At 37.5% G+C, this 13,308-nt stretch overlaps 2 protein-coding genes across 2 annotated transcripts; both read right to left on the bottom strand.

Moving 5' to 3' along the window:
- Window positions 1-1,105: 1,105 nt before the first annotated feature.
- LOC114533051 (elongin-B-like) lies at window positions 1,106-5,108 on the bottom strand. The gene is made up of 3 exons (XM_028554634.1): window positions 5,021-5,108; window positions 4,694-4,937; window positions 1,106-3,247 (listed from the first exon to the last, which is right to left on the bottom strand). The coding sequence occupies exons 1-3, from the start codon at window positions 5,021-5,023 to the stop codon at window positions 3,144-3,146; spliced, it is 351 nt and encodes a 116-aa protein (XP_028410435.1). The 5' UTR covers window positions 5,024-5,108; the 3' UTR covers window positions 1,106-3,143.
- A 544-nt stretch (window positions 5,109-5,652) lies between these two features.
- Window positions 5,653-9,208, bottom strand: LOC114533029. The gene is made up of 6 exons (XM_028554604.1): window positions 9,124-9,208; window positions 7,867-8,311; window positions 7,460-7,560; window positions 6,596-7,360; window positions 5,788-5,925; window positions 5,653-5,726 (listed from the first exon to the last, which is right to left on the bottom strand). Exons 1-6 carry the CDS (start codon window positions 9,206-9,208, stop codon window positions 5,653-5,655), a joined length of 1,608 nt encoding a protein of 535 aa, XP_028410405.1.
- Between the last annotated feature and the right edge of the window lie 4,100 nt (window positions 9,209-13,308).

Here is a 13,308-nt window from a genome sequence, read left to right as displayed (position 1 = left end):
CATGAAGAAAGACGATCTTTGAAATTATTGTGACAATCCAAACGTAAACTGTCCCAATACTCTAATTATAACACTTCAGCACGTGAATCACTCCATACTCAGTGACCCTTGTTCTCGAAGTGAACGTAGAACGCGTCCGGTCCTTGATTTTTTGCCGGTAAATATAATTTATTCAACATCCATAATCCATGACAACCGATGATAATTCTGTTATTGCTCAGTTATCAATACGATTATTGCAATATTTACGCGTGGCACTTCGTGGTGAATTAGCGATACTGTTTCTTGTTTTCTGCAGAATTACGAAAATATTTTGTGCGAAATCCGGCCGGCGGTAATAATCTGAAATTACTAATTGACCCTACTCCAAACTTAAAACCAGAACCACAATCATAAGCCTACAACTCCTTGGCCCTTGCAAATAACATTGTAAAAAAATACTCTTGTAAAAAAAAGACCCCAAAATCTTTGGGATTCTGTGACACTTGTTCGCATGTCAAACGATAAAATAAATATCACATATTAGTTGTTCAGGAGGCGAATCATTGGCTGTATATAGATAATACCATTATTACCATACAATACAAGAAGACTCTCAGACTCAAATACAGTGTTTTGATCGGCAAGAGTCATGTCACTAAGTGTATCTATGCATGCCGTCACTTGGGTATAGATATATAGCTCTCTATACATGGCTTCTTTTGAATTGGATATTATCATATCCTTAAACTGTGATATTATTCACGCAGAGTTGCAAACAAGCTAATTCCAGTACAAAAATCAACCAATCAGAAGCTAGATCGTAGACAAAACCAAATTATCATTTTCTTTACTTCATGCCACTTCAGGCGCAATATTTTTACACAAAACCGTGTTTTCTTTTCAGTCAATTGTAAATTGGAATTTATAATTAGTTCGCAACAATCAGACTGTTTATTTTATATAGGTACATTTAATACATTTTTGTTACACAGTCCATATTAGCATCGCACGACAAAATATCATCGTGCGTCATATGCTTTGTAATCATTTACTGATAAAACAGAAAATTTCAACACACATGCTTTAGGCACGGTTATATTTTTTTCTCTAAGTACTTGTTTGGGAAAGTAAGATTTAAGTAACATTCCCCAGGTCTGGTCAGGGATGGGGAAACTACCCCCACCTTCCCAGGGGGATGCCCCCTCTCCACCACGCGAATACCTAACACCACCAATCGTGCGCAAAACATGGGTATTATACTTATACGATGTAATATTTCATCATGACGTTATGTAAGATGCGTCTTTACATTTGACCACGGCATTGACCACGGCCATTTGCAGATAAAAAATGTTCTATTTCTACGGCGTTATCTACACCGGTTGTATAAACTTTTAACTATTGTTTGTGACAAATACACAGCCTGGGAAATTATGTTCAACTAAAGGCTAGTTTCAACTCAGAAAAAATCTCCTTTGGATCGGGACGGACAGGAAAATTTCCTTTGTCGGTGAGTTCTCAGGCGGCGTTTACATACAAAGGAATCTTTCCTGTCCTGTCCGATCCAAGAAGGAATTATCCTGAGTGGAAACTAACCTTAACTTGTGACAATGTATGATAGGTGACACAAATAAACCACCACAACTGGAATAAGCATACTAAAATTAGTAAAAATTCGAAATTGACAACTGTAAGTTGTAAAATGCGAAAAATGTATCTTTGCAAAATTCCATACTTTAAAATATTGCTAGGAAATTGTTAGTGATGCACCGAAATTAAAACTCGCCGATTTTTCTGATAACATAATATTTGCGGGCCGATACCAATCCAATATTCTATACGATTTGAAAACATTCAACAAAGACATCATAGCAACTGAATTAAACTCAATTTTTTGGTCTACTAATATAAAGTTATTTGCTACGAAATGTTTTAAAACAACACATACATCGTTTTCACACCTATATTTGGTTTCAGCACTTTCAAATTCAGAACTTTATTATAGGAATTAAAGGCGAATTACGGCCAGACCGGTGCTGTTGTATTTCGGTACAGACAAGATTCTGGTGTTTTAGAGTGTCACAAGAACTCTGCATTCAAGTATATCGTTATTTACATCTGCATAGCACCGGTAATATAGTTTATCGATCGGTATATTGTTAACGATACCAACAAACCGATACAGATATCGGCGCATCACTAGAAATTGTTAGCATTTTTCACAATATGTGATAACAATTCGCTTGCAATCAATGCATTCAAATTTAACAAGGATATATATTCAGACTATTTTTGGTATAGTTTTTCTGGAAATGAACTCTGCATTGGTAGTTATGATTTATACAATAACGTTAAGAATTCAAGTAACTTCATTGGTCGAGAGTCATGATCTCTAAGAGGACAGACGCACGGAACACGTCACAGGTAATTATAACGAATTTGAACAGTCATCTCTCGTTTTATTTTGTCAGCCAATCACATTTCAGCACGCGTCTTAAGCTAGCCAATAGCATTTCTTCAACCTTGTAGATCATGCACGCGTGATATCTGCAAAATATTTACTTTGACAATTTTCCAAGTGTTGGAAATAGTCCTGTTTAATTTGGGAATTTTTTCGATTCTATTATATAAAACTAAGTAGATGTTTAGGAAATGGCATTGCCATAGAATTTATAAGCACTAAAGACAAAAAGAAAAGTATAGGAAGAAAAAATATAGAAAACAAAATAAGAACCTTCAGGATAATTTTAACCAACTTGGCCCATAAAACCCACTAGACCTTTTGCATTATAGACCACATTTTGATTGATGCATGGAAACGCAATCAAATCACCACAGCTGAAGGTAGTCTACAATGCAGAAGGTCTATTCCTTAATGTGGTGTATTAGCCAAACAGAATTGTGTATTTTAAGTTAAACCCTGAATGCTTAAAAGTTTATACAACCTGTCTCTGATCTCTTTCTAAATTTAATGCATGGAGCCATTGATCTAGGGATAATGACTGGATGCCTATTTTGTAATTAAATCCCGGGATAAAGTGAGTGTTGTATTGTATGATGGCTAGATATGATACTATGATAGCGCTAGCATTTCACTCATAAACACTTTAGTTAAAACATCAACAGCTGCATAGCAAACCCTACAGTCTAAGTTCAAGTCCTCATTTTGCATCGGTAGCACTACTTTCCTGCGGAATCATGACATCAGGTGGATCAGGAGGTGTTGAAAGACTTGTGATGTTTAATGCCTCCCACTCATCTGTGCCTTAAATAAACAAGAATCCTGATTGTTCATTATAGTATTTGATATTTCAGAGTTTACAACATTTGGCATCTTGAATGTATTATATTAATCACAACAGTGCCTTTTCCACTTAAGATATTAAACAACACATAAATTGCTGTGCAAAATCAAGATGACATACAGTGTCCAAGTGATAAATCTTACAGACACTTATATTTTATTTCAGCACTTTCAAATTAAGAACTTTGATCATGACAATTACTTTTACCAGTAATATTGGCAAAATATTTACCAATACCTATATTTCCATTTCTATAGGCCTTTATTCAGATCATTAAAACTTATCTCAATGAATAAATTTTTCTCTTGAATTAAAATGTTTTTCCATTCTTACGGGTACCATATACCATAATATCATATCTCATATCTGGCTCCAAATTTTGCAAGTAATATGAAAAGTACATCACCCAAAATTAATATTAACACTGCAATTTACTGACATTTGTAAACCTAACAGCTGGTACTTTCTTGAAAAGTGCCAGTTTGCCAAGTAAGACCTTCTGACAGAAACACAAGAATGCGCACTTATCATTGAGTTTCAATTGTCATATACCAAAAACTTGTAAAAAATGAGGTGTTTCATTAACCCATATCATTAACGAATAACCTTAAAAACTAGAATTTTTTTATGGACAGTGTTGTTAACACCTTGTCTTTGGGTTCATACCCAACTGGTCAGTGTGCAACGTGTACAGATTAACATGTAAAAGTGCATTATATGTCCAGATAATTCTGCTCAATTTTTGGTCAACAGAAAGCCTACATATGGGTGGCTTATTTATAGATTAACAAAACTCTCTGTTACTGCCTTTCGCTTGGCATTAACCAAGCATATACCAACTCAATTAATACCAGACAATTTTATTGGCCAGTGGAGGAGCAAGACCCAATGGTACACCAATAAACTCTATTATAAAGGAAAATGGAGTGTCGCTCTGTCGCTATCTTTAAGGTGTAACTGACATGCATACTAATGTCTATGCATTTTTCCCCATACAGTTAGCAAATATGGAGGGTGAATTTTTCTACTTTTTCCACAATAACATTTGTTTAGTTTAAATAACCAGTGTTACTCTCATAAATACAACTGAAATTAGCTAAAAGATAGCATCAAACAAACTGCTTATGACTTTCATTTTGTACGTCAATTGCAATCACCTCAGCTTCACCCACTAATGGCAATCTAATGAACAGTTACCAATCCAGTGATTGAGTTAACTGGGAAATACCAGTTTATTGGTTTATTAATATAAATATAGTTCTTCTCTCAACCAAAGATGGTCTTTGGGTTGGGTTGGCTGAGTGACTTCAAGTGGTAATTTCAAGGACAAAAAAATAAATCTGATGCTCACTATCATGGCCAATCCAAACTATTCCCTCCTTAGAGATAAAGAAATCAAAAGTTACCTTCCACTTTGCAGGCCAAACCAATCATAGCGGGATTTTGTGGTCTGGCTGTTTGACTTGTGAAGCCGTAATCACCCAGCGTTTTATTATCGTCGAGAGCCTGTTCATCTTTGAACAATTTCTGATCTTCTGGCGCTGTCTTTGCAATGCCCTCGATCATTTTCTTCAGCTCAGACACGGTTGTTGACTCGGTACAATCGAGAAACATGGTGAGCTTCGCGCGACGAACCATCACAAATATTTCCTGAAAAGAGCGAGTATACAAACGATTTACGTCGAAATTGACAGCTTTGTATCAAGGAATAGAGCGTAGGAAATGCAACGTACCATTTTCGTTGATTTCACGGAAGAAAATGGCAAATTTCTGTTTAAAAAGTCACTTCGACATCAGAAAAATTTTCAATCTTTTCCCCTTTGTGAACAAGCGATAACTCTTATCAGCAGTTACACCTTTGACTGATGGAATACTTCATTATACACATGTTGAAATGGTGGACATTTCGAAATTCGAAGTAACAAAAGTTTCCAAGAAGTTGTCACATTTCAGCCAGACTGACTAGTTGTGCTCGCTGTTCGCAGAAGTGTGAAACTCATTGAATTAAAAGTCTAATTACAAAGCTGACAACTAATTTCATAAACGCTAAAGGCCTATTATACTTTGTAAAGTTGTGTGTGTTTAACTGCAGGGTGATCACATCACCAAACTTCCTTTTATCTGTCTATTTTATTCTACTCAAAGCGTTGGGACGTGTTGTACGAATCCTATTTAGCGTTACTGTGATTAATTGTCAACGATTGAATATAAATTTTATATGCTATGTATGTAGTCAGTGCATTGTTGCAAAAATTATCGTCGCATTCCGAGAAAACAGAAGTTTTCTTTCGGGATAAATGTAAAGTCTTTCCCTTTTATTTGATTCGGCTTTTTCGATTTTCATGTAAACAATTTTCACCGTAGTTCAAAACTCGTTGTTGTAAAGAGGCCCTTCACTATATGTTACGGGAAGGTGCCGTCCGTCTACCCAGTGTCCGGCTAAATTGATTTCATATGCAGTAGCAGAATCTCCTGAGTAATGGTTGTGTAGACCTAATACAATTCGCTGCATTTCTATACTGGTTGATTCTGCTTATTTGAGGATTAACATGAGGTTCCCCGAAGATCATTTGTACCGTCGCTTCGTAGAGACCGTTATTTGGCGTTGTCTCAACTTGAAGTTGATACATGCAACCACCTATGAAAAACATGATTGTATTGGTTAAAGGGCCTTTAGAGACTACTTCTCATTATAAAGATTCTTGTGGGGGTTGATGATTGCATAATATAAATATACTTAAAACTGTTCATTGTAAGCGATATGGTAAATTTTTTCTCTGTTCTAGGCAGTTTTTGTATTTCCCAGCGGAGGGAGGATAGTGGGAAGGGCTAGAGATCCCGCATGGGGGAGGCGGCTGCCTTCCCCCAGCCCCTGCTTGAAGCCATCTCAGTAGGCAGTTCTTGAACCACACATTGGCAAATTGGTATTCATAAGGGCAAAATAAGGGAGTATTATCGGTGTTTTTTCTAGGTGACTAGGTTTGTTTTTTGCCTTGTACAGTGGCGGATTCAGGGTAAGTCAGAATAAATTACACGGCCATTTTCAATTTACTAACTATTATTAACTACCTTAATAAAAACGCTATTGGTTATTCATTTCAAAACAGTGTTTTAACATAAAAAATATATCAATGTGATTGCAAGTTGATGTAGAACTGTAGTTTATTCTGACTTACCCTAAACTGTTCCGTTTTCTTGAATGAGAAATCGGTGTAATACAAAGTATAAATTATAAAACGCGTGACGGCGTGCACGGGATTCAAAACGCCAATATGGAGGCAGATATGTTTATTATAGATCTAATTTACCCTTCAGGACATTTGTTGCGCGACTTTCTTCATCTCCTCCGATTTTTGACTTTATTAAAATTGCTGATTTAACTTTTTCCAGTTTTAAAGTTGCGCATTTTTGGTCTATGCCCGTCTCTTTCAGCATGCGGTTAATTTTGCTGACGACAGCGAGCCCGCTCATCTGCACATCTTTGTGGTCAGCACTAACTATATCCCAGTCTAAACACGGGCAGTAATGAAATGGTATCCCCGCCTGTTCGCATGTTCTCCAACCTATGTCTGTGAATAAACTTCTCCCGTGAGGCAAACCTTGCGGCTCTTTCGGATACGTCAAAAGATGCTGAAGGGTAGCGTGGATATCGAAATGCGACGTAAGAACTTCGGCGTTCCTTCGTAAGTTCGCATAGAGTTCGGGATAAGAGGCCTGGAACCAAGGCGGGAAAGTCATAGACAGAAAAGGTAATCTCTCTTCCATCCGGCCAAGAATGCTGGAACGGACAAAACCGTAGCGAAGTCCGTGATCTCCAAATAAAATTAACAAAGTATTATTAAGATAATTCTTATCTTTCAAATGCTTGAGAAAATTGAACAGCCTATCTTCGACCAGCGAAATAAAATTAAAAGATTCGTGATGGCAAAAATCTGCATTGAATTGAAACCCGAATTTTGGCGTGTTGGGGTAAGCGTCAAGGAAGCTTTGAACAGCGTCGAAACTAACGTTGTATATCGCTTGAGAGCCCAGGCAGTGACCCTTAATATACGTGCCTTTCTCTACCACTTTTTCTAAACATCGATGTCATTTTGTCAGGCCTGCATACCATAATGGCAGTAAGTAATGATCAATGGGTGTACAAAAACCTTTAAGTCGAGCCGTAATCGCACCGTTCCAAAACCTCGTCTCACTATAGTATGTTACGTAGCCATGTTCTCGCATGTCTTTAAATATTAGTGGCCAGCGGTCGATACACTCGGCACCAGGCCTCCTAAAACAGTAAACCACGTGTTACAAAGGAATGAACCTAGGACCGGGCGTAATTTTCTTGAACAAGTCATTTTCTCCGATGATAAATAGTCCGGATGTAAATTTGTCTTACATAAAAATATTCTATCACGTAAGTTATTTTGACATGTTCACCACTTGTGACGAATATATAGAGAAACCAGGCATAAAATAATCAAAAATTGCCTGTGTGGACTGGTTTTAACAATAAACGGTTTTTTATTAACGCGAAGAGGAAAATCTTTGATATGGGAAAGAAAAATTATTTTTGAAAAATTCCTGAACTCACCCTTTTCGGCCTTCAGGCAATTCATCTAGAAAGCGACCAACAAGCATCCCTACGACATTCTCAGTGGTGCCATCACCAACAATCGAATGTCCATTGAATATGACCGAGTGTAGCTCGTCCCTCAAATACTCATAGACTGCTCCCAGTTTCCTATGAAAATGCGCGTGTGACGTGGAATCCATGCCCACCATCATAACGTTCAGCGGTATACCTGATTTGGTACTCGCACTGCGTTCTACGTACTCTTTACGTGGTCGTACATCAAGGTGAAACTCTCTTTGGGCGTCACCATCGTCGGTTTGTACCTCAAGATACACCATGTCTTCGTTTAGCTCCACTTCGGGATCCGACGGCGTCAACGTGCCCGTTCGGAAAACGTCGTAACCTTGCCCAGTGTCTCTCTTTCTTCGTAGAATTTGATAGTCAACCTTTCTTACATTTTCTCCTATAACGCGTCAAAGGAAGTTAGATGTTATTTATAAAATGACATGATAACGCGTGTTCTGATTGGACGAAGCCCGTGTTTGGATCAGGCCATCCAAACACGGAAATTTAATTCGCTTTTTGAAATCAAACTTTGAACACACCTTATTGTTATTATTTTATAAAATAATTACTTAATGGTTTCCGGTGTTTAGATGGCTTGATTCAAATACTTAGGAATTATTGCTCACAATAATCTCGCACGTGTTTGAATCGGACCCATTAAATAATCGTTTTGAGACAACCGGCAGTCTAAACTCCCAAGGCGATATTCTAACTTCGGCAAGTGGACTGCATCAGTAAAGACTGGAACGATAGCTGCCGGCCATTTCGCTGAAGCTACAATTTGAAGCTGAATTTGGTACTGGTCACCTTTAATTCTATTGTTTTTGACGGCCTGATCGTCTCCCGTGAAGACAAAGATAATAGAAAGTGACTGGTACTCAAAATTGGTTTGAATTTGTTGATCTCTGACATATTTTGTGGCCCAATTCAAACAAATTTTCTTGCTTTTATTATTTCTGATTCGCTCAAGTTGTGTAGGGAAATTACATGAACTAAATAAATTATATTCAAGAGCCTATTATTATGTTAAGAGCCTATCGAAAACCATCTACTACCACAACAAGTCTAAATAAATTTAGTTGAATGATGTGATCTAGCAAACCCAATCTCCAACACCATGTGTCAGTATAATTATCAGCACCTGTGATGTATCAGGATCTGATGTCAAAATATCCGAACCCGCATGACCGCACCGCGGATGCAACAAACCTGGAGTGATTCTTAGGACTCCATTTTGATAAAAAGTCAAGTTTTTCTTTCCTTTACAAACCAAAGGCGGAACCTTTTCGATCATTTTCATAACAGTTGGATCAAAAGGGTCAATAATGGGAAGATTACAGAATTTGTTCTTAGTTTTCTTATCCACGCTTGACTTTGCTTGGCTTTTCTAAGGGTTTTGAAAAGGAGTAACACTCAGTCATAAAGTACTATATGCATATACTAACGGATTTGATATGTATAATTTTCAACTTCCGAATTCCTAGCTCATGTTCAGATAGTAACTGTCTAAGACATATATATCTAGTCACACAATGAGTAGTTATAAGACACTGCAGAAGGAAATGCTTTGCAGTTCCTCAAATGACATTGCTGTAATATATATCAGAACGCTTTTATGTAAAATGAAGTATGGACTGATTCGAACTGAACTGAGCCCGCACTCAAGCTGTACATTTTATTTTTGGGCCACCATGTTTATTAGTAGTTTTTCTTTTGTTGATTAAAGCCTGATTTTTATAGGCATATTTATGTCATTACTTCAATACAAGGTATCAGCAATATTCGCATGATAAGGTTTCATGACCTTGGGCTGGTTGTATAAAACTCTTTAACTACATTTTGCATAAGTTCCAATATAACCAAGAAGCAGCGTGGCAGCGTCTTCAAACAACTTAGCATCAAATGTGGTATAACAACTGCCTAAATAGACAAAACACTTCTCGACTAACTCTCCTGACTCATACTAACTCTCTTGACGAAGGCCCTCAGGTCGAAACGTCGAGAAGTGTTTTTGTCTATTTAGGCAGTTGTTATACCATATTTGATGCTAAGTTACATTTTGCATAGTTAAATCACATAGTTAAACACTGACTGGTTCCCAGAACACTAAAGAATATACTTTAGGAATAGTGACTTACCTTTGGGGACTTGTGCACAATGCGGTTATTGCGAATAAACCACGATTTTCATGATCTGTCACCAGGCAACAAGAAATCACGTGATTGATTTTGACCAATCGCGTGCATTGATTTAGGCTATGCACGAAGATTGTATATTAATATAGATTGTTTCACGAACCTACCTCTGGGGGTGCGCAATTTTCCTCTTTGATTTCTATGAAATGCTTATATTCCTTTTTCAGAACAGTTACAACGCCCAGAGTAAATTTCGGTCTCTCTAAAACGCCCGACTTCAATCTGACGGTGTTTGTTCCAAGATTATAGGTTAATCCTTTGCATTTTTCACCAAGGTTAAGGCATAACTTCATCCCATTGCGCTCGTTCATAGGGAACGTGCAGGTATTGTTCACTATCGAGCTTTTGCAACTGAAGTCCCCGGATATCATGTCGGCATTAGCTACCTGTAACAGAAAGATTGTACGAGGTCATGCACAATAGAAAAAGGGATTTTCTGAGAGTTCTTGATATTCCTGGATAATTACCCTCCACTACGTCTGTCTCTAACGTTCAAAAACTACCTTCAAACTTGGCTTTAAAGATGGCGGCCAAGTTAGCGTTCCAGATTTTTTTACAGTTCACTGGTCACAATTGAAAAAGAAAACCATGCAAGCAAAAAGTTTTGCTCCATCGAAAAATTAAGCCTACGGTGGTAGTGAAAACCGCTCTAAGAGAGAGGGAAAGGTAAATGTATCAGAGAAAGAGAGAAATAGTGGCCACGGGAGAAGAACATGTACAATAATCATCCAAAGATTTTCTACTCGGCCTCTCTGTAAGGCTGTGTATAAACTTTACAGACTGAATACATTAGATGAACATGCAGCGTGGCCAACTTGCAACATTATCCCATTCTATCCCATTAGATTTCTTCGTGCATACAATACACACGTGATGCACACACGATACACACGTGATACACACACGATACACGCGTGATACACATTCGATACACACGTGATACACACACGATACACACGTGAAGTAACAGTTTCATCACAGGTATAAAAATTATTGACTCCTTTGGTGATCAAGGTCAGAGCTGTATATAAAACTAATTAAGACTTAATTCCTAACACTACTGGCTGATTTTATACCATTAATCCCTGATTAAACAAGTACACATCCACCTGCTTAGAATACAATTGAAACTGGGGAATTCAAATCGCCTGTTCGTTAAGAACAGAGTAGAATTCCTGAAAAAAATTCGACTGCTGGTACAGCGTTTATTTTAGACATCTGATCTGACAAATTATCTGGACATGATAGTCAATATTTCGTTGAGTTTGTAGCTATGCAGGCGCGGATCCAGCCGAAAATCTGACCGTGTCATATTGGACTAAAAATTTTCCGGTCGGGGGGGGGGGCGTATGGCGAAGGGGGAACGTTTAAAAGCGAATATTGTAAATCCCTGTACTTTCATAAAACCACAAAACCATTTTCAAAATTTTTTGTTAAGGCTTATAAAGGTATTTACGGATATTTCATTCACACTCAACATAACGTGAGATTTGCATACACAAATTATTCACAGCGTAAATGCAAATTTGTATCATAGGGCCTAGGGCGCTTTCCATTAAGCGGCCAAAAAGGTCAGACCGGTCATATTTTAAATTGAAATAGAGTATTTCGTTAAGAATATAGCGGTGAAACTGCATTTCCCGTGTTAGGCAGATCAGATGTAAATAACAATATACTTTTGTCTGTACCGACTACCGAACACAACAGAACCGGTCTGGCCGTTTTTCCGTATAAAGAAGAGCGCCCATAGCTCGATTTAAAACCTAAAAGTCTTACCTTACAAGGACATTAAGCAAAGATTTTCAGTATTTGTCTCTTGGGAAATAGCAGTTTAAAAATTGTCGTTGCGATTGTATAACGCGAGCGAGCGAAGCCTTTCTTTAGTAATAATTCCATCATGTTGTAGCCTGAAAAGCGATATTTCCCCTGAAATATGCTCGCTTGGATTTGCTTTTGAGAAATTTCGACGGATTCATGTATTAATACATTCGATTCAGCCTGAATCAGCCAGGATGCAGCGAACAGACCAATTTAACGTGTTATTTATAAACTATATCCGAGTTCGAAGTCGAGAAGTGTCGAACTTTATTGTTTATCATGTTTATTGCGCAATCAAAAACAGGCCACCGTGTCGCACCGTGTCGCACGTGGCAAAAGCTTGCCCTGTGATTGGTTTGCTACACTGCACCGTGTCCGGACGTTACTATATTTAGTAACAATTGCGCAATAATCTGCACGCTGACCGTGTCAACCAGTTGCTGTGATCGCAGCTTCGAATGCACGACTAGCTTCCGAACATACTCGGCACAATTCGGTTAGCTTTCGGCGAATTTTATAGTTCAGTGTTAACTGAACAATCATAATATGAAACAAGGAATAATAATTGGGAATTTGTTCCCACTTTTAGCAGGAATTGGTAATAATATGACAACGATTACGAAAGATATTACTCGAATTATTTGTTTTAGACATATATTTCCTTAATTTTGGTGTGATTCAAATAATTAATATGTACTTCTAAATAATGTGTGAATATTAGATTGCAGATGGGAAAATTCTGGATGCGAAAATCTGACCGTGGCTCGAGCCACGTTCGATACGGTCTAGATCCGCGCCTGATGGTTCTTAAAACTTATTTCGCTACATTTTCAGTAGTCAAATTGTGTTTAATAACGTTCAGTTACACGATTCTGACTGTTCGAAGTATATATGTTAAAAAATAGGCAATATGTGTATATATATATATATCCTGTTTTGTACATAGGCCATATATAACTGTTTAAGCCTTGGACGCTAAAACTAACGGGGCAGCAAATTTCTTATGCTATATACGTCGCTTTTATAGCTGCTCAACACTACAGATTTTAAATTATTGTAAAGAAAGATTAACATGCAACAAAGAAATGTAATTCTAGCTATAGCCGACCCAGGCTGAAATCCAATTCTTGATATAAATATTGCAGGCCAGAACATGCATATACCCTTAAACCATTAAAACACCAAATTAGGAAACGATTCGTATTTATGTCAAAATTTAAACGTTTTCAGGAAACAAGTCAATATAATTATGCCTTCATGTTTCAGACGTCGAACTTTCATGTGCCGATTGCCGAACCTAATGTAAATGAGCTGTCTCTGCTTAAGGTATAATTCGCGTTCGATTCGACACATTTAAGTGAAAAATTTCACGTCTGAAAGG

Source organism: Dendronephthya gigantea, unplaced genomic scaffold (assembly GCF_004324835.1).
Source record: "Dendronephthya gigantea isolate DGI-Jeju-01 unplaced genomic scaffold, DenGig_1.0 000083F, whole genome shotgun sequence".
Taxonomy (NCBI): Eukaryota; Metazoa; Cnidaria; class Anthozoa; order Malacalcyonacea; family Nephtheidae; genus Dendronephthya; species Dendronephthya gigantea.
Note: the sequence above shows the minus strand (reverse complement) of the source record. Positions and strands in the feature narration are given on the sequence as shown.